Below are 26,876 nucleotides of genomic sequence, written 5' to 3'. Positions count from 1 at the left end.
ATTTGATCAAACTGCCGTTTATCATTTATTTTACAGTCTCCTGAGGAGGTATGTTGGAGCATTTAATAGCCACCTACAGGTAGTTTTTCCTCCATGTCAAATTACGTTCTGGGGTCGTTTCACATTATAGTTGTTTGGGCACTTATGTCACTTCTCTATACTTCTCATACTTTTATGAAATATATTCAGATGCTTGGGATATGTATTTTAATATGGACTGCATTACTTCCTAGAAAAGAGACATGTATATCAAAGTATATAATGATTATCCAGCAAAGTGTATTCTTTATCATGTGTTAAGCACGTGCTCGAGTCCATTGTCAGGCCCATTTTCTTCTCGTAAGGGAAAGCTTTCGTAGCTACATTGGTAGAGAATTTAAAACTGCTTTCTTAAGAGCTGAGTAACCTAACAATTTGAAATCCTTCATGGTACGTGGGAGTGTGGCAGTGTGCATGCACAAAATGGGTGATTGTGTAAATTACTGTATTTTCACATTTATATTTTAAACATGGGGGGCCAATGCTCTGAAAAGTAAATTACTAATAATTGAAATGATTAGTGAGCGTTCAGAAGAAAATGTGTCCTGACAAAGACATGCTCTTAAAAAGTTTGTGTGCACATGAGAAAGGCGTTATACAAAGACATTTATCACTAAACACTTTGTAGCAATGGAAACTATTATTTGTACACTAATATAAAAGCAAACATGTAAAAGTTTAATTTATAGTTTCTTTTCTCTTTCCTTTTCTTTTGACAGTAATGTCCTTAGAATTTACAGGCTGTTACCCTTTTCTGAAAAGAAAGAAATCTAACTGATGTTGAAAGCATGAATCACTTTTTCCTAATCTCTTCCTTCTCGTGGTCTCCAGCAAATAACCTGTATACACTCTGCATTTTGTGTAAAGGAAAAACTTATTATTATTCATTAAACTGCAGCTAATTATAGAAACTGGAATATTGACGCTGCTGGGAACACGGGAGCCACATCATTCAATTGTTTTAACATATGTTTTACATGTAAAACCTTTTCCACAAATAAACTCTGTGAAAACTTAGATTTTAACTCAGGAAGAAAAGAGCAGCCATTTACCAACCCTTTTCCCAGCTGCAGACCTGCAAGCACCTCCAAACTCCCGAGACTGCAAGGATTTTCGGAGCTCATTTTTCAGATAAGGAAAACTAAGACTCACAGAGAGGGGCTTTATTGAAATCATACACCTAAACAAGGCATCAGTAGTCGATACATGATATCAATAAATTTGCCATTTCTAGGACTTGAAGTATTTTCCTTCTTGGTGGCATCTAACTAAACCTTATGTTTATTTTTAATAAAACAACAACAGCCAAAAATTTATGGCAACTCTGTGAATAGTTGATATCGCTCTGTGCTAAAATATTTATGAATGCTGAATTAGCTTCATTCACTTTGTATGTCCATTCATTATTTCATTCACTCCCTGAGTGCTTAGTATGCATTTACTGTGGATCAAGCGTTATCTTTTAAGTATTGGGGATAAACCAGTGAACGAATACAAGTCTCTGTTTTGAAGGAGTTTCCGTTCTAACAGAAGAAGAAAGGCAATAAACAAACAAACATGTAATGCACTGGGACTTGTGAGTGCTAAAAAGGAAAATAGAAAAACAGGTGAGGGAGAAAAATGGGGTGGGGAATGCTACTTCAGGTAGGGTCGTTACGCAGTCTGTTCTCGGGTAAGGTGACATTTCAGAAATTTGAAGCAAATGAAGGAATGAGCCGCACAGATACCTGGAGAAAGAAGGTGCTGGGCAGAGGAAACGTCAGAATTCAGGAGGCGGAAGTGTGCATGATGGCATGCAGAGATTTTAAGGGGCCCCGAGGCTGCACATGGGCCACGGGTGGTCGGGTCCCTTGACAACAGAGGGATGTCTTGAGTCTGAGATTTTATTTTTTAACATTTCTTTATAAAGAGGCAAGAGACTATTGGCAAACGGCCAGTTAGACCAAACTCAAAGCCTGCTTAGGTTATTGAGCCTCCTAGTTTCAGGACATCCCGATGTGATTGTAATTAGATACTAGCTCTCCCACTTGCTAGCTATGTTGCCAGGACAGATAAGCCTGTTTCCTCATCTGTAAAGTGAGGCTAATAATATCTGTGCTGTTCTCTACACAAAGCTCTGTAAAGGCCAACTGACTTATTGGATTATAAAATTATTTCAAAACCATAAAATGCTTCAGTTATTCCATGGGAGAATGACATGAGGCTTTAACGCAGGTTTTGAAGGATCTGACCAGTCCCTGGGTGAGCAGCACTTCCCATAGTAATTACCAGTATCTTCATAGGACATGTCAACTTTTTTGTGAAAATGCAGAATTCATAGCATGACTTTTTCAGATGGCTGCATGGGATCAGAGCCAGAATGACCATTAAATTACATGTTTTGGAAACATGCATTAGTGTAGACAATTAAGCAAATATATAGAGAACCATCCATTGTCATTATCCTTTCAAAGTATTATCATCTGAATCTTAGTTTCCCAATTATAGAGAATTTATGTTAAGAGAGCCTGGGAAATGAGAACTAGCTTTTGGCTTGGTTTTAATTGAAAACTGCCTTTTAACTTAAAATAACAAACCTTTTTATCCACAGAGGTTTTGAAGATGTGATTTGTTTTAGGACTACCTCAATGTAAAAGGAATGTCATTTGGTTACTCCATGACAGGAAAAATGAATATTCTTTGTTTGACCAAGACTTTTACATTAGAAATGTAGATGTGATTGTAGGAGAAAACAACCCAAAACATATGACAAATGTATTTTAGTAAAATCTTTAATTTCAAATTAGAGAAATTTTCTAGACAACATGAAGACTTAGCAATAATAATGCTCAACTGAAAATTAGAAATGCATTTAGGGTAATTTAAACTAAAAAAATCCTGATAATGTTTAGTATGGTGAACTCTTATAATTTCACATAAAACAATTCAGTAATTTGAATTAACATATTGAATGTCAATAAGCCAGTTCTGTGGAAATCTACGTGTTAATTTTTTTTTTTGGTAAAGAATGTCAAGAACCTTCCTGTGATTTGTTCTAAACAATTTTTAACTTAAAGGTTTGAAATGGGTAAGGCATGGAGCTTTTGAAGGTTTTTTTTCTTTTGGTTTGTGGGCGGGTTTGTTGAATCTTTCCTCAACACCTTGTAAAATTTTTCAAAACAATTGTTTAATCACAATAAAAAATTTTTTGAATTCTCTGTAAACCAATTCAGCAACATTTTCCATCAGTTTCAAGTGTGTATGTCAACTTTCAGGTGGACGTAAGTGACATTGAAAGTGAAGAGAACCGCTTCTCTCTCTTTACGGAGCTCCTGGAGTCCAGTCACCAAGAGGTTGAATTTCAGCACTTGGTTTTGCTCTTGCAAGCTTGGCCACCTATGAGTCATGAATATGTGTAAGTATTCACATATGATTAGACTTCTTTTGTTTCTGTGGTTTTGAAAATTCAGTACCTTCAAAAGAGCCAAATGAAAGAAAAACAAAAAAAAATTTTCAGGTTAAATTTTTATTTTTTTGACAAGCTTTTTTGTTAAATTTATTGGGGTGACATTGGCTAGTAAGATGATACAGGTTTCAAGTGTACATTTCTATAATACATCCCCTGTATATCACATTGTATGTTCACCACCCAGAGTCACTTCTCCTTCCGTCACTGTATATTTCACCCTCTTTACTCTCTTCTACCACCCTCCTCCCCCCTTACCTTCTGGTAACCACTAAAATGTTGTCTGTGTCTATGAGTTTTTGTTTCTTCATTTGTCTGTCCTGTTTATTTGTTGCTTTCAGATTTATATCCCACATGCATGAAATCATAAATGGTTCTTGACTTTTTCCATCTGACCTATTTCACTTAGCATGATAATCTCAAGATCCATCCATGTTGTCACAAGTGGCAGTATTTCATCATTTCTTATGGCCAGGTAATATTCCGTTGTGTATATATACCACCTCTTCTTTATCCAATCATCTATTGAAGGACACTTTAGTTTCCATGTCTTGGACACTGTGAAGAATGCTGTGATGAACATAGGGATACATACATCTTTACAGATGTTTTCAGATTTTTTGGGTAGATAATTAAAATTGCTTTTTTAAAATATTGGTTTCTTTCCATTTTTTCTTGCTCCTAAACCCAAATATTTTATTCAATAATATCAGACAATGCTTGATAATATCTGACTTATGTTGTCAACAAAATAATTTCATTCCAGTTTTTTTTCTGCCAGGACATTTTTTGACTCTCTTTTAACATGGCTTACAATGCGAACTTGAGAATCCATATGGAATAAATTGATAATTCCCATTTATTGAGAATACACGATGTTATGTGCAATTTACATGTACATGTATGATCAGTTCACACAGCAAACCTACACAGGAAGGTGATGTTACCTCATTTTACAGATGAGGAGGAAATTGAAGGTCAGAAGTTAAATATCTTCAGGCCTCACATGGCGAATAAGTGGAGGAGGCAGAGTCCTAACCCACCTCTGGCTACCTTCACAGCCTATGTTTCCTCCTGGTCATGCTGAGCTCGCAGCTGCCACTCAGCTGCGTGGAGTAGTCGTCCCATCCTTGTGCTGTCAGCCAAGGATTCCTTTGGAAGACGTGGTCAGAGCTCCTCAGAGCACATATGTGGTCTGGCATGAACTGCTGCTTGTTGGCACCCGGGCCTCTGGGCAAAGGCCTGCTGCTCTAGGACTCACCTCGCTCCTCCCACACTCGGCAGGCACTGTGTTCCCCACACATCTGCGCAGGTCAGAAGTGAGAGGTTTTCCTGAGAAGGAATGATTCTGCGTGCAGTCTCGGACCACTAGAGAACACCGAAAAGACTCTGTACCTCAACCCCAGGATGAGACTGTTCAGGAATTTCTGAAGAGTGGTGGTGTTTTATTTTGTTTTTTTAAACCAAATGTTTTCAGAAAGAAGAAAACCAACCCTTTCTTAGACCTCTGTCATTTGGGTTCTAGATGGCATGCTGGCCATGTAGCTTTTAAGAATAGATTCTTAGCTTCACTGTGTGAAACTGTAGTGCAGGTGCTCACGTCATGAAACCTTCAATGCACTGAAACAGCATTTCCATCTGGGTCCCTGCTGTCTTGGCGGACGTAGGAGTCCCATGTTGACCTGCTGAGACAAAGTCTCTTCACTGGGGCCTGGGAAGCAGTTTCTAAACTCTTGGTGATGGTGATAATGCGAAGTAGATGCAGGCCCCACTGATTAGATTGTCAACAGTGCCTTACTGTTTAAGACAGTCATTAGGGCTGAATGTAGATTTCTTCATACACTCAAAATGGAGCAGTGAAAAGAGAGTGTTTCAAATTCAAAATAAGGCAGCTCTAGATCAGTGAACTGTAGTTTTACACTTACTTTTAGAACACTTCAAATCACCCGCAAGAAACAAAATCAGCTTCACTTAAAACAATTGCATTTAAAACATTTGATACCTCTGTAGACAAAAAACAGTTAATTTTAATGGTGTATTCTTTTGTAGTCACATATGAAATGAAATTTGTAAATTGCTAACCTGTAATGTTACAGTCCTTTTTTATGAAATCAGTAGCACCAGAACAGAGCATTACCAGTCAACTTAACCTCTCTTGCCTGTCGTGTCTCCTCTAAGAGATAACCAGAGGACGAGTTTAACCTTTCTGTTTCTGCTTTTCCAACTGAAATTGGTGTTTTACCACAGGAGAATATATGACGGGATACTTTAAAAACAAGTTCTCAAATATACGTTTGAGTACTTTTTTCCCCCCCAGGCAATCCAATGTATGACTTCAGCACTTTTGAATAACAGAAATAAAAATGACAAAATAGTGCTGGGGGGAAGAGAAGAAAAAGCAGGAGGGAGGGAATGGTGTGACAATGACTGAATGTTGCCAGTCAACACAATAAAGTTAAAAACTAAGAAATTTGCTTCATCCGTGATTGCTAGTTTAATAGTATCAACTTTAGAGTTTTAGTTTTAGTCCCTTACAGGAAAATGCATGGAAAGGAGAGTAGATTTGTCCTTGTGGGAGATTCATAGTCTCTCTCCAGTGGATCACAACCGGCTGGTGAAAAATCCATGCTGATTGTTATGAAGGGCACGTTGCCCAGCGGGGCGGGTCGTGCTGGCAGAACAGTATGTCTGCCGCGGTGAGGCAGCCGGTCAGAGAAAACCCAGGAGAGCTGAATTCAGACTCTGAAAGAAAAAAGCAGAGGGCTAGTCCTTGGGTGTGAGAAGACTCCCCAGTCAGCCAGTCAGAGCTTTGTACTTTGAGATAAGCAGTGTTTCTTGTCCTCACAGATTGTTAGTTTGAGCTGAGACACAAAGGCTGGTGTTGTACATCCATCCCCTTGTCGTTGTTGCACTTGACGTTTTTCTCAGGGGCAAGGAATGAATCCTTCCCAGGAAAGGACCATCTTGAGGTGTTCAGTGTCTAGAATCTAGAACTGTGTTAATGAGACAACACTCTTAATATAAAGCAGTCAAATTATTGTATAATATGGTAAGTAAAACCAGTGCCCTGTTCCTGGGGCCATGGAATGCATGTACCTGGAACTTGTCTCTTGAAATGTAAATCATGATGTATTTTATGAGACAGGGAGTCGTGGCAGCCAGAGAAAGGAAACAAAGGGCACACTTCGTGTGCTTTTATGTTTCAGAAACAAGAAAACTATGTGAAGCTCAAAACCTGAGCTCCCTACTGCTAGTCCTTTGCTTCCTCGCCATGTGCTCCCACGCTGACCTCTGAACGGCCCTGATTGTCATTAGTCCTGCCCTGAACCCAGAGTCATAGTCACATGAGAAAGAAAAGCTGCCAGTAGGTAGTAAGTAGTAAGAGGTACCTGCTATTAAGGGTGACACTTCGCGATTGCAAACATCGTTCAAAAATGCAACCCTATTTTAAGATGTCTTGTTGCAAATGTTTCAGCTTTAATCACTTCCGGTGCCTTGCATTTTCCTCCCTTAGAACCAGCACAACGAATAATCCTTGGGTGAGACTAGGTACGAGGATGCTGAGCAGAAGTACAGCGGAGAACAAGGAGGGACTGGGGAATGAAGTTTTGAAAATGTGTCGCTCTTTGTATAACACCAAGCAGATGCTCCCCGCAGCGGTGAGTGGGCTTTCGGGGGGTGGGGGGGGGGGGGGGTCATCCTTTTCCATATCCAAACTCTATTATAAGCAGTTATCAGTTATGACTATACTTGAAGAGCATTTAGCTCAGGTTATCGGTAGGTAGAGGCCCACAATTTGTAACAGGTCAACTGAAGAAAACCAATGCTGAAAGGATGCTCGGAGGTGCTTTTCTCCTTGCTCGTGCTCTGAAGTAGTATTCCTTTGACAATCCCAGAGTATAACCCAGTTTTTAATTCCCTTTGGATACCCTTTTATGTCTGACTCAAATTTATGTTGCAAAGAGGCGTGTTATCTCTGACTGAACCAGGCCAGGTGGTAATGTAGTAGTAAGCTTTGACACTCCTCTGGGCAGGTAACCAAGAACTCTGATTTTCACGTACTTTTTGACATTACTGTAATGAGATTGCATCACCACAATATTCATTCTCTACAAATATGGTGAAAACTCAGCCACCTCCATTTTGACCTCAGTTCTCTATTCGACTGTCACAGAGCTATTTGTTAATACATACAAATTTGTACATTCTAAAATGAGCACGTGTTAATTATACCCCTCTGCTGTGGATCCAACCTCAGCAATGCGTTGTTTGAGCAAGTTACATGTCTTAAACTCAAGCATTTGGATAATGGCACTAAATTGATTAATTGGTTTTTGAGTTTCTACCACATAGGAGATAAACTTGAAAATAAAATTGTAAACATGATTCTCTGAATCCTCATTGTAAGTACTCAAGGAAAATATTCTCGTCATGAATGTACATAATGGATTGTTTTCTGAATTACGGATTGGCTAAATTCTTTTTGATTGAGTTTTTAAATATTTATTTAAAAAAGCCTTCCAACCACCAAAATGGCAAAATTCTTCCATAAACTGTTTAAACTACAGACACCGAAATGACTTCCCTTTCTTCCAGTGGTATGTGATTTGCTTGTGTCAGAGGTTTATTTGCCTGTTAACCTGCTCTGCTATGCTGTGAGCACTTGGAAGGTGGGAACCCTGCTGTATTGTCTTTGTTTCACCCATGGCAGGATTCAACACACTGATTAGAGTGGGGGCACACACCATTTATTACCCCCACCAGGGTAAGAAACGTGGAAATAACATGGGGCTCATCTCTGCCTTAATATAAGCTGAGATCAAACGTTGTATCAGGACCAAATGCCAGAAGGGTCCTCCCATCAGTTCTGTGGAATCTAGGTGAGGAAAACCTGGTTTGGGATCCATTGTTACTATATAATAAGCTGGTGGTAATGGTGAGAACTGGAATTTGCCAGCCCTTTTGGGCTTTCACTTCCATCATCTCATTCCGCTGTCACCACCGTCTATAAAGAGGTGCCTTGATCTCCATTGGATGCTGATGAACGAGAGGCTCTGAGGGCAAGGGTCGTGCTCCAGGTCACAGGCTATAAAGTCTCCGTGCTTAAATGCTGAAAATAAGTACTAACAAATGAGCCATTCTTACTGCACGCAGGGGGTATGCATATCGGATGTCTATCTCACGTACTGTGTTTCCCCAAAAATAAGACCTAGCCGGACTATCAGCTCTAATGCGTTTTTTTGGAGCAAAAATTAATATAAGACCTGGTCTTATTTTACTATAATATAAGACCTGGTATAATCTAATCTAATCTAGTCTAATACTGGGTCTTTTATATTAATTTTTGCTCCAAAAGACGCATTAGAGCTGATGGTCCGGGTAGGTCTTATTTTCGGGGAAACATGGTAGTTGTGTAAGTTTTATTGTCAGTTTTCCCCTCTCAGTGGTACTTCCTCAGGAATGGCCCTATAGAGTCTAGGGTCTAGATTATCAGTGTTTTAGATATACTCGGAAGAGTGTTAGGATCTCTTTCATTGCCTAGAGAAGTTTGTTTGTTTACATGTCCTTATTGGTTTGGTTTTACTGTAATTACTTGTAAGGCAAGGAATGCAAGTTAGCTGAGCACATGGCCACTGTATCTTTGACCCTGACATACATGAGCTCCGTAATCAAGGTTTAATAACAGTTGTGTATTAATATATTATCTTTTAGCCACCTGGGAATGGGTGATGGATATATCTCAGTGTCCATTAGCAGTAGTAAGTCTTGTCAGCATTACAATCAAAGTTTAGAGAAACCTTCCAGGACGTATAGGGAAAAGTATGTTCTTTTTATTGACTAAAGTATAATACGTTATGCTTTCTGTTTCCTATTTAAAAAAATAAAATAAAAAAAAACGAGTTGGTGGTCAGTGGTTAAATGAGAAGTTAATGATTTAACTCCCTAAATGGTTCTGCAGGCAGGTTGAGCTACTTTGACAAACAGAATCCTATATACTGTGTTTCCCCGAAAATAAGACCAGGTCTTATATTAATTTTTGCTCCAAAAGATGCATTAGGGCTTATGTTCAGGGGATGTCATCCTGAAAACTCATGCTAGGGCTTATTTCCCGGTTGGGTTTTATTTTTGGGGAAACACGGTAAGTTTATTTGCAGTGGTCCCGTTTGATTTCAGAATCATCTCATTACGATTCCTAAGTGTTTGAGGTGATCAGAATAGACAGTGAGTGCGTTAAGCATGCATCCATCAGCGTCCTCCTCACGCATGCTGAGGAAAGGGGTTTACTTGCCTCTCGTTAGGACCGGGAGCCCCTGAAGACCAGGGGACATCACATATGGTCAGCAGGAGCCCTAGTGATGCATGAAATTGTCCTGTCTGACTCTGGACAGGCCACAACATGATCTGTGACCATGAGGAAAGCACCAGACTCTGGATCTCTGCGTCTGGTCTCTGAAACGGGGTTACACCAGTGATCTCGGGGGAGACTCTAGTTCTCGCTGTTCGGGGAGGTCTCCAGGCCTGTGAGGAGAGTGAGCTGCAACTGTGTTTACTGCTTCACCCATAGCGCGTAGCACACTGCCTTTCCTAAGGCCGTCATCTCCTGGGCCGAGGAGAAAGGTGCTGGATTGAACCCCCTTGTGAATTACGTCATATCACTTCTCTGCTGCAATTTGATGAGAAGAAAAATAATTACTATCAAATGAGTTCTTTTGCCACAGTGACTTTTCTTCATTTTCCTTATGTTGCCTCAAATTTCTGTCTTTTAATTGAGTACATTTATGGATTTTTTTCCCTTAGGATGCCATGATTAAAGGAACTTTGCAAATGTTGTATACTATTTTTATTGATCACTAAATGTGCTCAAATGTGAATTAAAATTGTTATAAAAGAAGTAACATTATTATTATAAAAGGGACATACCTTGTTAAGTTTATTTTACCACATTTGGAAACTCCACAGTCGATTTTCACAGTTCCATAATATTTAATATCACTGTGGCGGGAAATTTAGCCATGACTCCCTTTTTTTCTTACTTGCCTCTCTTTTTTTTTGTAATCCAACACCTTTGGTTGTCCTATTCACTCATTTATGAGGTTCATTTTCTAATTGTCTGTGACAGGTTACCGAAAGGGACCTCATTCCCTTTTGCCATCCCCCCACTAAGTTCCCATATTTAGAGATTGTTTTTTCCCTCATGACTGTTTAGCGAACCTTTTTGTGATTGTCTGCTCTTGCTCATGGGACTTGTTTATTTATAGCCTTCATGGTTTTACTAATGGAAAATATTACCAGAAATATAAAAATCACTGTTTCTCACAGATCACGTGTCCCGCAATCTTGAAAGTTGGGTATCCTTCTCAGCTTGTATCCATAGCAATATATTCATTCCCTGGAGTGGGGGTGGGTGGGGTGGGAGAGGCGTAGAATACGAGTTGTCGTAAAGCAGGCTTTTGGCACTTACAGCTTTGAGATTCCGAGTCCAGCTCTTGGTGACTGACCCTAAAGGGCCCTAACTTTGCTGAGGCACAGCATGGACTAAGGTCACTGATGCCGCGGGCGGGTGTGGGAGTTAGATGCCCCGCCAAGGAGTGAGCCTGGCTAACCCCGGTCCCTAAAGCTCCTTGTGCTTGTTCTCTCCCACGCTTGAGGCGCTTTTGGTAATGTCGGGAGCTTGATACTTAGACTCAAACGCCACACATCCCTGCACACTTTGTGCCCCACACTCCCATTGCAGCCTGCAGCACCTGTGGGTGCTGAGAACCCTGGGAACAGTAGGAGGGTTGTGAGAGGACAGAGGACCGTGGGTGGAGCAGTCCTGCTTCTCTGACGCCCAGCAGCCACAGGGACCAGGCCCAGGGCATCACCACAAATCGCATCCGCAGGGAGAAGAAGGCTCCGCGGTTCTGGCTGGTTCTGGACCCAGCCCACTTGCTCCTCGTCATTCAGGGCCTCTCGTTCTTGTTCTGTGTCCGGATGGCCAGACATCTGTGAGCTGTGAAGGTGCCACGTGCGGAGTTTCATGGTTCTCTTTACTGCTCGACCTTTCTCACCACCCCCAACACCCTTTATAAACCTTAAGAAACTGTCCTCTTACAGCACCGGGGGAAAGGCTGATGAACAGAGTATAGTATTTAAAGCCAGAGTAAGGACTTAGCCGATAACTAACTGTAAGCTAAGAGATCAGGCTTAGTCAGTAGCTCACGTAAAGGGAAGTCCTCTGTGCTTGGATGTCCTAGCCTGGCTGTGGGCCAGCGACCCAATGTGCCTGCTCCGAGAGGTATACCAGTTATGTCATTACAGATTTTCATCAAAACTAAGGTCAGCCAAGTGATATGCTTAGTCTGCATATCATAAATTGCTGAGAAATACCTGTTTACTAATTACTGATGACTGATTGAATCAGCAGATATGAGTGTTAAAAGAGAGAGAATTATATACAAATATTTTTAGGTATAGTATGTAGCAAGCAAGTGTGGAATACAGAGCAGGAAAAATATTCTTGTCCTCAAGTCAGGCAGATAGGCAAATGAATAATTGCAATAATGCAAGATGACAGATAACGTAGGAAATATTTACAAAATACGCTCGGAATATAGGAGGGCCAAACCTGGGACCCCAGAGGCACCTCCATAGGAGATGGCGTTTTCCTGCGCCTTTTTAAGCTGAGATTTAAAGAACAGATAGGGGCTAATTGGACAGAGTAGCAGCAGAGGTTATATCGCATGCCAAGACACAGAGGTATGAGAGCGTCTGACGCTCTGCAGCTGTACCAGCCAGTACGGTAGCCACTGACCATGTGTGGTTATGAAAATTAAAACTTAAATTAAGTAAAATTGAATAAAATGTACAGTGCAGTTCCTCAGCTGCACTAGCCACACGTGGCTTGTGGCTGTCGTGTTGGACCTGCAGACTCAGACATGCCATCCTGACTGCCCAGTCCCCTGGGGACGCTCTCTGAGGAATGTGCGGGGTGGGGGGGAGGTATTGCTGTAACATTTGAGGAGGAGGATAAAGGAAGTGAGGTGGTACGCAGCAGCTGGCGAGAGTGTCATACACCGAACTTTGTGTTTCATCTTCCCAAATAGCGTCTGCAGGCTTTGGCACCCGGATTAAAAACCTGCATTCCTCTTGGGCCCCGATGCTGAGGGACACGCCTCTGTGTGTCCTGTGTGCTTGTCAGGCACACAAAGCACTCTTCGAGTTAGAACCGTAATGTTTGAAGCACACACTGTACAAAACCGTTCCCTGCTGGTCGTGATCATTTCACACAAGCCTGCGTGCGTAGCGTCACCTTCCAGTCTGAAATCTGAAGGCCTTGCTGATTTCCAACAGAGACGTGCTAGGTGGAAGCTAAAAAAAATCTGCAGTGAGTGGAATTCCAGAGAGACTTGTATGATAAATAGGAGCTTCTTTGTGCCATCCTGATTTTATCTGTGCTTTATAATACAAACGAATTATGAAAATGCAAATTTGAGTTTTTCTTTTCCGGTGTGCTACTGTTGTTGGAGGAGCATAAGAGAACTCATCCCACGGAGGGCAGTGATTCTCAGGTCTTTCAGGAACAGCCCTTGCTTCACGTGAGGAGGTTGCATACATCGTCGGGTCCTCGGCCCTAGTGTTCTGTTCGTCCTGTGACAGCCGAAGTCAGGACTCCGAGGAGCGTATGATGATGCAGCAGGGACGGATAGCTTGCAAGTGTCTTTTCTTTAATACTTGTGTTGTGAGGGATCGATCATCGTTTGTTACCTTACATCCCGTGTTTCCCCGAAAATAAGCCCGGGTCTTATATTAAGGTTTGCTCCAAACGACGCCTTAGGGCTTATGTTCAGGGGATGTCATCCTGACAAATCATGCTAGGGCTTGTTTTTCGGTTAGGTCTTATTTTCAGGGAAACACAGTAAAAGCCTGTTCTCTGTTGACAGATTCAATCAATATAATAAAGAGCCGAGAATAAAATTTCAGATACATCTGTGGAAATTAGAATGCATTTTGAGTTTTCTGGACCACAGATAGTTTTCATGAAGATGGAATATCTTAAGTTTTAAGTATTCAGTTCACCTTGGCATTAGAATTTTAAACAGGTTTTTAAATATTTAACTTACTGACGTCCTGTGTTGCAGTGGACGTGAACTAGATAATTTGATAATATTATCGATGGATAATAGTTTTTAATGTTTGTTAAGCAAATGGTGTATGCTGAGCATTGTACCTTATTATTCCTTAACTCTTATTCACACACACATGAACACACACACACACACACACACACACACACGTGTGGAAAGGCACACCGGAACAGCGCCCGGCTGCCCCGTGCTTCCTCGCTCACACACTCGCACGTGTGTTTCAGTGTGTGAAGGAGCTGAGTGCGCTGCTGCTGAACCAGTCCCTGCTGCTCCCGTCCCTGAAACTCCTCCTCGAGAGCCAGGACGCGACCCTTCACGCCGTGGCCCTGGAGCACATCACCGCCATTGCCAAGGTAATCCCAGTGCACTGCACTCTTTCTTCTGTTTGACAGAAATGAATCAGTGTGGTCATTCTCGTAAACATAACCGTGATTTATTTAAGATTGTTTTATCTACAGTATTCTCTGACCACAACGGCTGTTTCTGTTTTGTCTAAGAGGTAGGAATTTGTTTTGCAAACATTTACTGAACTCATCTGGTTCACAAATATTTACTAAACCAGACTCTCTGTTTAGGTGCAGAGGACACAAATCCGAATAGCGAAGTTATTTCTCTAGAGAAGCAGTGTGCTAGTCGTTAGGAAAATGTCACAGCAGCCCAGGACTATGGGGTACTAGTCTTTGCCACTTTAAATTTGGGTTGAAAGAACTCCTAGCGTCAGACAGGTTTTCTGTGCCGGGGATGCGTACTGGGTTATCTACTAATTAACTGTGAGAAAGCTCCCCGGAGTCCTGTTTCCTGGCATCCTCTGAAATCTCAAGCTCTTATTTCCTCTGGCAACCTAACCCCCATTGAAGCTTCTCGGCTTGAGGAATGATATGCTAAACTCAGGGCTCCGGTTTCTCCCTCAAGGCTGCTTATCTTGTTATTGTGATTAAGGAAGAATCGTTCATTTCCTTTTTTAAATTTTACACTTTAGAATCAGATAGCTCAGGGTTGTGTTTTAATGAATTCACATTGTATGATTCTTACTGACATCTTTCTGTAGGGAGAGCATTCTTTCATTTGAAGTATATTAGTGTGTCTGTGTGTGTACTTTTTTTAAAAAACAAAAATGTAAGAGGATGTCTCCTAGGGATCAGAGAGGAGGGAGAAGCCCAGGGCGAGGTACATGCTTGCCACACAAGATAGAAGAGATTAATGAAAATACAGGCATGCGCTGCCTAATGACAGACATACGTTCTGAGAAACTTGTCGTTAGGCGACTCCGTCATGGTGCAAACACCACAGAATGCGCTTACACAGACCGAGGTGGTACAGCCAACTACACACCTGGGCTTATGGTCTGGCCTATGGCTCCTGGGCTACAAGCCCGAACAGCACGTTACTAGACTGAACACTGTAGGCAGCTGTAACACCATGGTAAGTATTTGTGTATCTAAACATAGAAAAGGTACAGTAAAAACGTGGTATAAAAATGGTTTACCTATAGGGCACTTGCCACGAATGGAGCTTTGCAGGCCTGGGAGCTGTACTGGGTGAGTCAGTGAGAGAGTGGGGCATGACTGTGCACGACTGGAGACTTTATACACACTGGACACTTAGGCTACCCTAGATTTATAAAATAACACGAGATTAATCGAGTGCAAGAGAAAATGATGGAATGAGGAGATGCAGTCAACACGAGATGTATGAGGCCGCTGCCAGTGTAACATAGCATATGGTTTTACAGCAAAGTTTTTTTTTAAGTAAAGAGAGTACACTCTAAAATAATGATAAAAAGTATGGTGTGGTAAATACATAAAGCAGTAACGCAGTCAGTTGTTATCATTGAGAATTATGCACTGTACATAATTGTATCTGCTGTACTTTCATGCAACTGGCAGGGGTGCACGTTGGTTGACACCAGCACCCCCACAAACCTGTGTGTCCTGCAATGGGCTACAGAATTATGATGGTTACGAAGTCACTAGGCCATAGGAGTTTTTCAGCTCCGTGATAATCTTATGGGACCACCGTTGTATATGCGGTCCATCGCTGAAACGTTATGTGTGTGTAAGTGTGTCTTTGACATAAAATTTTGTTAATGACAAAGGATACAGAAAGTTATGTATATGGTTACAAAAAATAGAACATACTTGCATTTGGAAACAGTCCTCATGAACCAAACGAGAAAAAGTAAAGCCTTTTGATGTATTTCTGAAATAAGGAATGCTCTGTGAAGACTTTGTAAATGCTCTTCATTACCACTGGTCGCTGATCGTGGCGGGCCTCTCTGGAAACCAGACTGAAGTCGGATATCGAGGGGCGTGCTGTTGGCAGTCTCCCTGTCTGTGCTCAAATGGAGATTGCATTATGTTGGGAACTTATACAAAACTAAGAATTACAGTGTGTTTCCTTAGCCTATTTTTTAAATGTAAATCCAATAAATTAGAAGGAAGGAAACACTGAAGAAAATCAGGCCGCCAATTTTTAGTGCCTTCCCCCCCACCACCACCATTCTATATTGTATTAGTATCTCTGCTTAGACAGTCCCACTAAAATTTGCCATGGGCCTCTCCGGGAATGAAGCAGTGATGTTATTATACATCGCCTTTCCGTATTCATCCTATGTAGAGCTTTCCTGATGCATTCCTGAATTCCATGGGTGAGTCGACCAGTTTTCACTTTAAAGGTTGTTTATCTCCGATGCATCTGTCAGAAGCGGAACTAGAACTGCGGCTCCCGAACAGCTCACTAGCCTTGCTCCCCCGCCTCCACACACAGTTAAGATAAGAAACCAAATGGGGACATGGCAACACCCAAGTAGGTTTTAAATGGCACTAATTGGCCTCCATAACAGTGTCATCTGTGCTAAAAACTCTGTGGCTTTGAAACAGCCCTGCAGGCTGGGTGGTTTACCTGGGGTCGTGATGAGAACACCCCAAACTCCTGTGGCCATCCGATGCAGAGGTGTAAATTGCTAAGATGAGTGCTCACCTACCCCTGAGACCCTTACCTTTAGGAATTCAGTACTGAGGCTTCATTCTAACTTCTGTACTCGAAGTTCAGTATTCACTTGAGGCTATCCCATGTGTGACCATAAAATGTGTTCACAGAAATACTGAGTATCTTCAGATCTGGTGCCTCCTCCAAAGAGCAAACATTTGACAGTTATCCAGTTTTGAAATGTTTTTTGACTTTTTATTTTGCGATCATTTTAAATTCACATTCAGTTGTAGGAAATAGCACCCCTCTCTTATACCTCCACTCAGTTCCCCCCGAGGGTGAGACCCTGTGTACCTGTGGTGTAATATAATACTATACCCAGGACATGGTCATCGAGACAGCCTCTGGGCCTTTTTCCGATTTCACCAGTTTTACGTGCACTCCTCCGTGTGTGGGTCCCTGTGTGCAGTCTCACCACATGTCGCTGGTGTCACCACTGCTGTAGGCAAGATGCACAGTAGTTCCATCTGCAGGGTCCCTCGTGCTACCCGTTACTGCCCGTTATCCCTCCCTGCCCACCCAGCAACCAGCGGCAACTATTAATCTACTCTCAACTCTGAAATTTTGTCATTTTACGAATGCTATATAAATGAAATAAGAAATCACTATAATTTATCATTGCTCTCCCAGCACCATTAAAAGGTCATGTTAGACTTTTCTAAGGGAAGAATTTCAGTGGGCCTTTTCGCAGGACTCCTGTCCAGCTATTTTTAAATCATACTTGGCACTGCAGTGGGAAATACAAAATGTTTGCTTTCTTTTTTCTGTTGTTTTTATTTTGTGACTCACTCTTCATTTTCAGGGTGCTGGAATTCATCAGTAACTTCAGTTTCCCCCTTATTGATTGCTCATGGTAGTTTCTGTTGACATTCAAAGAAGAAGCCATCAGGGACCGGGCAGTCACTCCTCTGATAGGCAGTCACTCCTGCGCAGTGTGTGGACCCAGGGGGAAAGAACCCCACTTGCTTACTGGTGGCCTGCATTATTTTGCTATTTGTTATAGGCTCCTGACAGCTTTATAGGCATTTGCAGTTAAAACGATGATGCTTACGTGCCGATGCCAGAGCTTGGACTGGCCTTTCCTCCAATCGCAGTACTCACTTCTTGCTCTAAGCTTTTCTGAAATTGCGAACCTCTAGTGCCGAGTAACCTCTTACAAATGGCCAGCAGCCTTTTCCCGAGGCCATACAAAGTCCTTCTTAGGGATTATTTTCTGATGAATAATTAATACCCTTGTTTGGTGTGACCTGCTGGGTCACTGTCTCCATCAGCCTTAGGAGCTTTAGAGCTCACCACTTCAAAGCCGTGTCTCTCGAGATGGTTCTCCCTGCCAGGGGGTTGGGAGCTCTTCTCGGGCGTGTTTCCTACCTGGTGCACATCTCGTGACTCATTTCGTCTGAGTAGGCAGCTGTGTGTTTATAATCGTTTTATCCATGGAGAACTTCCGTTTCACACTGCCAGGTGTGTGGGGGCTTTGCTCTGACTGCTTCCTCCTCTGGTCCTGCTCAGTGCCTCTGCCCCCACCCCACATCCCTGAAAAGAGTAATTCCCGGGGTTAAAAAGGGAGCCTTTAGGGCCTTTAGCACCCAACAAAGGGTTTCTCCCGGAAGCTAATAAGAACTACCATCTTCAAGTATCAGTTTTTCCCAGGCATTATAATGGGCCCTTTTCCTCATTTAATGTTCTTAACACTCCTGTGAGGAGATACCATCTGGTTTCACAGAAGGAAGCACTGATTCAAAGGTCATACAACTAGAAGCAGCCAGAGCTGAAATTTAAACCCTGGATCCAGATTTCAAAGTCTATACTCATCCATACCTCCTTTTTTTAAATGGAACTAGGCGAGGTATATTATAGGGAAAAGCGTTCTCTCCACTGAGAAATGAAGTTGCTGAAAGTGTCTGAACCGTGGAAGATCAGCGCTGAAAGCACTAGAGCAGAGCTCGTCTGCCAGCGCGCGCAGTGTAGGCTTCCATGTTCAAATCCATGAGGTCACCGGGGCCCTCCCTGGTCAAGCACAGTGAGGGGTAGAGCGCTGACCACTTCCCTGGGTGCTCTGTGCCGCTTTTTATAGACCTCACGGTAAGAGAGCACCCCCAGAATTAGGGCTGCACCCTTCATCTGGAACATGGTCTTAGTCCTGCCCCATGGAATTGCTCAGAAGTAGTAGCTTCCACATGACAACTCTGCACATTTCTTTTTAATTACTTTTTTGTATTAGTTTCAGGTGTACAAAACAGTGCACTAGTTAGACATTTCACCCCTCAATCACAAAGTGATAGCCCCCTCCCCCAACCCATTGCCACTCCGACATCATAAACAGCTGTTACAATTCCATTGACTGTTCCCCTCCTGCACGTTTTTTTAACAAATGTGATTTGTTTCCCCTTTGCTCTTGTCATGAAGGCACCAGGACCTGCCAGTGTCACAGTGACCAGGATCTAGGTTGGAGGGACAGCCTTAAAGATTCTCAGAACAGCATCCTTGGATTCACATATTTATATAAAATCATGACACCTTCCTTTCTTTTCCCCCCATTACCTCTATCCGGGTTTCCAACTAACCAGTCTTCCCAGTGAGAATCTGTTCACCTGCAGGGCCCCCTCAGTGCCGCGTTCTCTACGCCCACTTTCCTTCTTTCCCTGGCATGCCGTGGTAACAGAGATCGGGCTGCTGTCCTGTAACCTTATTTGGTGTCTGCGGAGTTATTTGGTTTCAGCCCTAAGGTCAGCTCATTTTCTTCTCAGAGTATCCAAACTAATTTAGACAGAGTGATGCAATCATACAAAGGAGAATCAAGTGAGTTCTACAGATGCCACCTGCTATTAAACTGACCTTTTGTTACAATCACTGTCCTTTTGGCTCTTGTAGTCCCAGGCTATTTTTCTCAGAATTTCAAACTTATTTCTAAATATCATTTTAACCTGAGCATACCTAGATGTGTTACTTTCACCCACCATCATTCATCCTCATCCTGTGGTTGGTCTTCTCGATGAAGGAAGCTCTACAGCCACGCATCTCACAGAATTCTCAGTTGGATGCCCTGGTGAGAGGCAGCTCACTCCCTGTAGTTTAACCTATTGTATTTCTAGACAGCGTTGATGTTTGCTTGAGTTATTTAGTGTGAGAAGACATATTAAGCACCCGTTGTACACAGACTGGTACTATGTGCAGGAATAAGGAATGAGGAGGATGTTTGTAAAGATGAAATTAAATATCAGCCCTGCATTTAAAGGAATTGTCTCACGAGGAGATTGATATGTGAAATCAAGGACTTAGGCCAAGTAGGAAGGGTGTATATACAAAGTGTGGAACTAGCCAAACTCAGGACCCTGAAGTGGAACATTTGGTTCTGGTCATAGAGGTGATGAGGCTTGGATTTTCAAAGGTGCTCTCCCCCTTTTAGGTCATAAGTCAGATAACCTGTCTTCACTGTGGCTTCAGGAGGGGTATACTGTTAAATCCCACGCCAGGAGCGGGACTGATGGTTGGCTGAGAAGTGGAGTCTGAGTATCATTCAGATAAATACAGAATAGAAAAAGTTTTCTGCAGGCATTTTTCTTATTCCAAGTATACACTCATGTTGCCCTTTTATTTTTCTGCCTTTATAGTTTATATATTTAATGTTATTAGTAATACTATAACAATGAGTCAGATGTCCTTCCCTAAAGTAAACAGTGAAATAATGTTGAATAGTCTTCTTTGAAGGAATAGCAGTGAGGTCCTACATACAGTATGCTGCTGGAATTTCAGTTTATCTCATTGCTGTAATTACTTTTAGCTTCATATAGATCCATAAAATCAAAGATTTTAATTCAAAGAAGGTTCATTACCTATTGTTGAAACAGGAATTAAGCAGATAACATTTTAATGGCTTGGAAGGCAATAGTGCTTTGTGCTTTAATGTATTTCTTTCCCGAGCTCTGTAAATTTTTCATTTATTCTAAAAAGTTAATCACTGATGGAAAAAAAAATCACTGGTAGAGGTGGGAAGCATTTTACTCATTTTATGATACCTGTAAGCCTCCTCCCCTTCTAGAAAAGTGGTTTATTTCGGATTTGTTTGACTGTAATAACTTCAGCCATTTATTGAACTTACAGGCATTGTGGTGGGCACTTAAAAAGCATGGGTATCTCAACCCCTATAGGTAGTCTGTGTTTCGGATGTGGAAACTGCCGCCCAGAGAGATTGTCCTTAGTGAGGTCACATGGCTGTTCAACGAAGAAACTGGGATTGGAAATTGGTCTCTAACCCAAAAGCCTGTCTTCTTTTCACAAGACCACACTGTCTCTCACTTTAATTCAAAGTTATTTGATCAGAGGAATTAAATCAACTAATCCTCCTAGGCTTGTCTCATAGTTATTTCAAACATCCAACTGAGTCCAAAAATGACAGGATATATTTTCTTCCTCAAGCTCTTAGAGCACAAATCAAGCCAATGTCAGGATTTTTTACAGACATACCAAAGTAACTCCTGATCGATTAAAAGGTTAGATATTTTTAAAAGTCAGAAAGTCAAAAATTTATATCAGATCCTCCGAGGAATTATAACTTCTAAACCTTAAAGCAATAGAAAAAAAGTCATAAAGGAGCAGATTCTTTCCTGGCAATATAAAAATGTAAAACTTTTGAAAAACAACAAATAACCAAAACAGAATTGTAAACAACAGATTAGACTGTTCAGTATAATTAAAATCAGGGTTAATATTTAAGTTACACGAAGAACTGTTTTACATGTGAAAGAATGATTTTACAACTCTAGTAAATGAGCAAAGGATTTGATCTTTGCACAAGAAAAATAAAAATGATAGGAAATATATGGAAAAAATGTATCCTTGCAAATAAATTCAAATTAAAGCATCTTTGAGGAACCATGCTATATCTCCTAATTTAGCAAGATGATTGTCTTTTCAAAATCGTAACACCCAAAGCTGAGAAGTTTACAGTGAAACGGAACCTTCTCCACTGATATCACTGCTGTGAACCGCACAGGACATCACTGTGTGACACACTTGTACTCATATCCACGCCCAAAAAGGCTTCGGATATCGTGCCCCTTGTGTTAGTCCGCTCAGACTGCCATTCCAGAGGACCACAGACGGGGCGACTTAAACAACAGATACTGATTTTCTCACAATTCTGGAGGCCAGAAGTCTAAGATGAAGGTGTCAGCGGGATTGATTTCTTCTGAGGCCTCTCTCCGTGGCTTTAGATGGCCTTCTCCCTGCGTGCTCACGTGGTTGGTTGCCTCTGGCCTTAGGTGTGTTTCATCTCCTCCTCTTATAAGAACACCAGTCACATTGGATTAGGAGCCACCCAGATGGCACAGCATTAAACCTTAGTTACCTCCTTATGGCCCTGTCTCCAAATACTCACACTGAGGTGCTGGGGGTTTGGGACTTCAACATGTGAGTGTGTGTGTGTGTGTGTGTGTGTGTGTGTGTGTGTGTGTGTGATTCATCCTGTAACACCCTAGTGATACCTCGATAATGTTTCCTAAGAAAATACTTGAAATACAGAATGTGCATAAAAAGACATTGATTTGTACTGTTTCAATAATATCAAACAGTAGCCGCTGAAATATTGATAGCGCAGGTTAAATAACTTGTTACATCCATTCAGTATATTATTTTGCAGCCACTAAAAATTTTTAAGACTGAAAACTGCAAAAACATTTAAAAAATTCATAACATGAGAAAAGTAGAATACAGACATCATATGGTGGTGAAAACATATCTGTGCACATGGATAATTACTAGAGAGGACGGGGATAAAATAGTTTTCTTGTGGTGATCCAGATATAGATGGCTTCTTTCTTTGTTCAAACTATTTTCCTTCTTTTCTTTTGACGTAAGAAAAAAAAAAGTAGGTTAGAACTAGTAATGGGATAGTAAGACATTACCAGGCTTCTGTGGCCGCTGGTACCAGATTTTTGGTGCCTTAAGTTAGAATTTTAGCCAGAAACAAGAAAAATGAAGACAAGTCGAGGCTTAACAAATAATCTAGCAACTCAGCAACGTGGGGATGATGCCCGAGTGCCTGTGAAGGGCTTGGGGCACCAGGGCCTCTGCTGTGCTGAAGAGAAGGACTCAGTCTGGCCTCTGCCCTGAGGCGCGTGTCCTGTGTGCGGAGAGGAGCTGTCTGAGCTCCCTGTGACCTTGGGCAGCTTGGGTCTTCTCTGACCCTCAGGCTCCTCTTCTTTAAAATACGTGTGTTGGGATAGGTCCTTACAAAGGCCCTCTCTCTCTGTATTTTTTCATTTTCTATTTTGACCCAAATTTACACAAAATTACTATCCATGTAGTATTTCCCTTGTACATGACAATTATAAAGTATACTGTGGCCATTCTGTACATCTTGCAGAGAGCCAGAACCAGGTGGAAAGTCAGAAAGGAAGTAAAGACTAGTCAGCCACTTCCATTTTTCCAGCACTTGATTCCAAGAAGCGAAACCAAAATTTCTTCCCAGACCTTTCCCTGGCCACTGCCCAGACTCCGTGGAGGTCAGCAATCTCTGAGTCTGCCTTATTTTAGGGAACCTATGAGCGCCAGAACCAGGGCCAAAAGGGGAGCACTGTATTTTATTTCACTTCCAGATGTAAGCCTTAGATCTTCTCAGCCAGAACAGTAGATGGAGCACTTTTGGAGGGCAGGCGCCGACCCTGTCCCTGCCCCTTACTCCCACCGTGCCAGGACACAGCCAGCTACTGTGTTTCCCCGAAAATAAGACCAGGTCTCATGTTAATTTTTGCTCCAAAAGACACATTAGGGCATATTTTGGGGGTGTCTTATTTTTTCATGTACAACAATCTACATTTATTCAAATACAGTCATGTCATCTTCTTCTGGAACATCGTCATAACGTACTAAATGCATCCGTCTGGCTGATGATCTTAACTGAGGCTTATTCTAGGGGTAGGTCTTATTTTCGGGGAAACACGGTATTCGAAAGGCTGGCCACATCCAATGGGAAACTGATTTTAAGGATATCATTGCGCTGGAGAGGAACAGACAGAAGAGGGGGTGAGAGGAGCAGCAGCTGCTGCCATCGACAGAACCCCCATCTCTTCCTCAAGCTGAAAAATCCATCACTCCCTTTCTAGAAGTCTTTCCAGCCCCAAAACGAAGGGCTAGTGAGTAAACAGAAAGAATAGTAAAGGTGTCCCAACCTTGAAGACTTATTCAGGGCAACAAAGAAAGTATTATCCTGCGGTATTTGGGTTCTGAGCCTTTTAGCCATGTGTTTTCTCAAGCACCTGCTTGCAGCCGCCTGGCACACACTGTTCTCTTCTGGGGCGTTAGGTGGAAGGACTCTTATTGTTAAGGGTGAACCAAAATAACAACACGCACAGTAACTCCGTTGGCCTGTGTGTGTGCGTGTGCACGAGTGCGAACGTGTACTTGGAGGCGGCAGTGTCAATGAGAGGATGTGAGCTTTGGGGTCATTCATGTATTCACTCCACAAATCTCGCTGAGCTGCTCACACGTGGCCCACACTATTCGGGCAGGAGGCGTGCAGGCGTGAACAAAGGACTCAGGCTTTCTAGAGGAGCTCGTATTCTGGAAGGCAATAAGCAACAGATAAGCAAACTTGTCAGAGCTGAGGGCTCCTAGTCCAGCTCACCATCAGCAGCCATCCAACGTTTGACGTGACTCTGACTTCATTGTACCCCAGTTTCTTCATCTATCAAGTGGGATTGTAACTGTCTTAAAGCGATACTTTAAGGCTTGGTGAGAGAGCTCGCTGGCTTGTGGGAGTACACATAGCAATAGTGAGGGCAGAACCTCGGTGGGTGGGGGTTAAAGACTCTTGTTTCCTACCTGCAAAGGAAAAGAGAGAGGAAGTTGGCATGAAAGAAGACATGCTACACTCATAAGCAACACCCCAGTGAGGGGTATGGAAAGCTCTTGTGTCCCTTTTGGCAGAAAAGCTAGTCTTTCATACCAGTTGTTTTTCCTACCATCCAGCCTCTAAAAACAAAAATAAACAAAAAAAGTTGAGTTCAACCTGAGTCAGGTGGGCGGGCTATGTGTACAAGTGTTGAGGAAACAAAGGCTAAAGAAACGATGCGAGAGACCCTTCAGTGCAGAGTCCAGCTCTGGTCAGACCCTCTGCAGAGATCAGGTCCTGATGCACTTGTACAGAAATGTGACGAGTTCAGTAATGTAGTTCATCCAACCATGTAACAAATATGGATTGAACCAGATGCGGAAATAGAAGGCTGATCAAACCTCTGTGCCCTCAGGAAGCCCCCAGTCTGATGGGAGAGGCACATCAGAGAACTGTAAACTACACGAAGACGCACATACGCGGCGTCTTGGAGGACTGAGGAAAGAGGCATCAGCTTGGCCAACAGACTTAGAGAAAATGCCACCAAGAAGATGGCATTGGAGCTGACGTTTAGGCTGGGTTTTGAAGGACCACTAGGTTGTAGGGAAGACAGCCGCTGTCTAACAGCGGCAGTTACTTACTCTCAGAACTGTGGTTGTACTGCTTGCATCCAGTAGACACAGTTGACCTTCTCACTCAATAGCCTTGACTGCTGTCACAGAAAATAGAGAAGAGCACATTGTGTACAGTTGTATAATGGAGTTGGTCTAAACGTTAGTTAATTGGCTTTGAAATGCCACGTTACTTCTGAGGTTCCCACAGCCAGAGTTATTAAGAGTGCATGGTGATATTAAAAAAACCTGTCATGAAGCTGTTTTGTGACACCGCAATGTAAATGAGCGTGGAATGTTGATACGTGATTAGTGTTAACTTGGTTCCATACAAAAATGTGGACAGTAATAGACAATAGAAAAATATACGCTAAGTGTCATCGCCGTGGAAAACCATGCATAGACTAAGAAGAGCAGGGAGACAGGACAGAGAACGTACAAGCTGAAAGAACTTGTACAACATGTTTTAAAAAGGCAAGTTCTGTACTAAGCTTTCTGGAGCCTTAAGCAAGAACAAGTTTTAAACACGTCCTGCTGGTTATCCTGTTTATATCAGTGGGGTTGACGGTTTTATTTTCTCAGTGGAGTAAAGGAAAAAAAGGTTTACTTGGTCTGAAAAGAATTTTTTTCTTGTGGATCTACACACGGGAGTGTTGGGGTGAAAGGCGATGGACCATGCTGAAAGCAGCAGTGAAATGGTGAAGTGGCTGTGAAAAGCCCAGACTTAGAAGTCAGGACTGACCTAAATTCAGATCCTGGCTCCAGGACTTCACTGACCACCACACCTCAGCTTCCTAAGCTGTAACACTGACAGCTGAGAGTGCTGAGGGCCAGTCGGTTTGGGAGGACTCGAGGAAGTGGTAAGCGCCCTCGGCGGGGCAGTCTCGGGCACGCAGCTGTGGTAGCGGTCTCCATGATTCAAGGGGCCTCTTGGTACGCGGCTGTCTTATGTGAAAAGGAAACCATGTCTGTCATCCCAGGCTTGACCTCAGACACTCGCGCCCTGCGTGTGCTCTTTGGAGCAGGCACTGTTACCCTGGGCAGAGGTGTTTGTGATGACAAATGCAAAAGGGCAATGCCCAGCAAACCGGCGGACAGTATGATGAGTCGCTGGTGAGAAGTAAGCAGCGCCACTCTCACGTCTTGCCTGTCTTGTTTCTTGAAGGTGAATGACTCAAACTGTGACCAAGAACTCCTGTCCCTGCTCCTGGATGCCAAGCTGTCGGTGAAGTGCATCTCCACTCCCTTCTACACGCATCTCATCGAGCACCTCTTGGCCAGCCCCCAGCAAGGGCGCTGGGACGTGGAGGAGCTGGCCAGACACCTGCGGGAGGCTGGCCATGAAGCTGAAGCCGGATCGCTCCTTCTGACCGCGAGGGGCACCCATCGCGCCCTGAGAACGTTCAGCGCGGCCCTCAGCGCCGGCCGGCACTGGGTGTGAGTGGCGCAGGTGCATGCGGCAGGACCTCCTCCCTGGTGGGAGGGAGCCTCCAGAGCGGGGGGCTGTTCCCAGAGGCGACGCCAGTACCTGGTGATTGTTCTCAGTGGTTCCTGCACATTGAAAATAAAGCTGTACATTAACAATGAGCAAGCTGCCACTTTTTTTTTTTTTTAAACTATTTCCTCTTTCTGACAGTGACTGGTTAACATACTTCATTACGAAGAGAGACTTGACTCTTCCTCCTATTTCTTTTGAATGCCTTTTGGAGTAGAATGCTATTAAAGCATCTAAAACTGCAGTTCAGACAGGTGGATGTAGTGGTGGGTAGGGTTGCGTTACAGAGGGAGAGTTTGTGGACTAGTTAGTGGTTGGAGAGATGTCCTGGGATGGAGGA

General features: G+C 42.7%; 1 protein-coding gene across 2 annotated transcripts in view; it reads left to right on the top strand.

Annotated features, from left to right (window-relative positions):
- The window catches only part of NBAS (NBAS subunit of NRZ tethering complex), a 269,220-nt gene extending 242,592 nt beyond the window's left edge, over nucleotides 1–26,628 (top strand). For both annotated transcript variants that reach the window (XM_019751941.2, XM_074331709.1), the window contains 4 exons: nucleotides 3,294–3,433; nucleotides 6,999–7,143; nucleotides 13,836–13,964; nucleotides 26,207–26,628. In XM_019751941.2, coding sequence (XP_019607500.2) covers nucleotides 3,294–3,433; nucleotides 6,999–7,143; nucleotides 13,836–13,964; nucleotides 26,207–26,482 — 690 coding nt within the window. In that variant the 3' untranslated portion in view covers nucleotides 26,483–26,628. The remainder of the gene's footprint in view (nucleotides 1–3,293; nucleotides 3,434–6,998; nucleotides 7,144–13,835; nucleotides 13,965–26,206) is intronic.
- Nucleotides 26,629–26,876: the final 248 nt, after the last annotated feature.

The sequence above is a fragment of the Rhinolophus sinicus genome, linkage group LG05 (assembly GCF_036562045.2).
Source record: "Rhinolophus sinicus isolate RSC01 linkage group LG05, ASM3656204v1, whole genome shotgun sequence".
Lineage (NCBI taxonomy): Eukaryota > Metazoa > Chordata > Mammalia > Chiroptera > Rhinolophidae > Rhinolophus > Rhinolophus sinicus.
The sequence above is the reverse complement of the archived record's forward strand: the minus strand, read 5'-3'. Positions and strand labels throughout refer to the sequence as shown.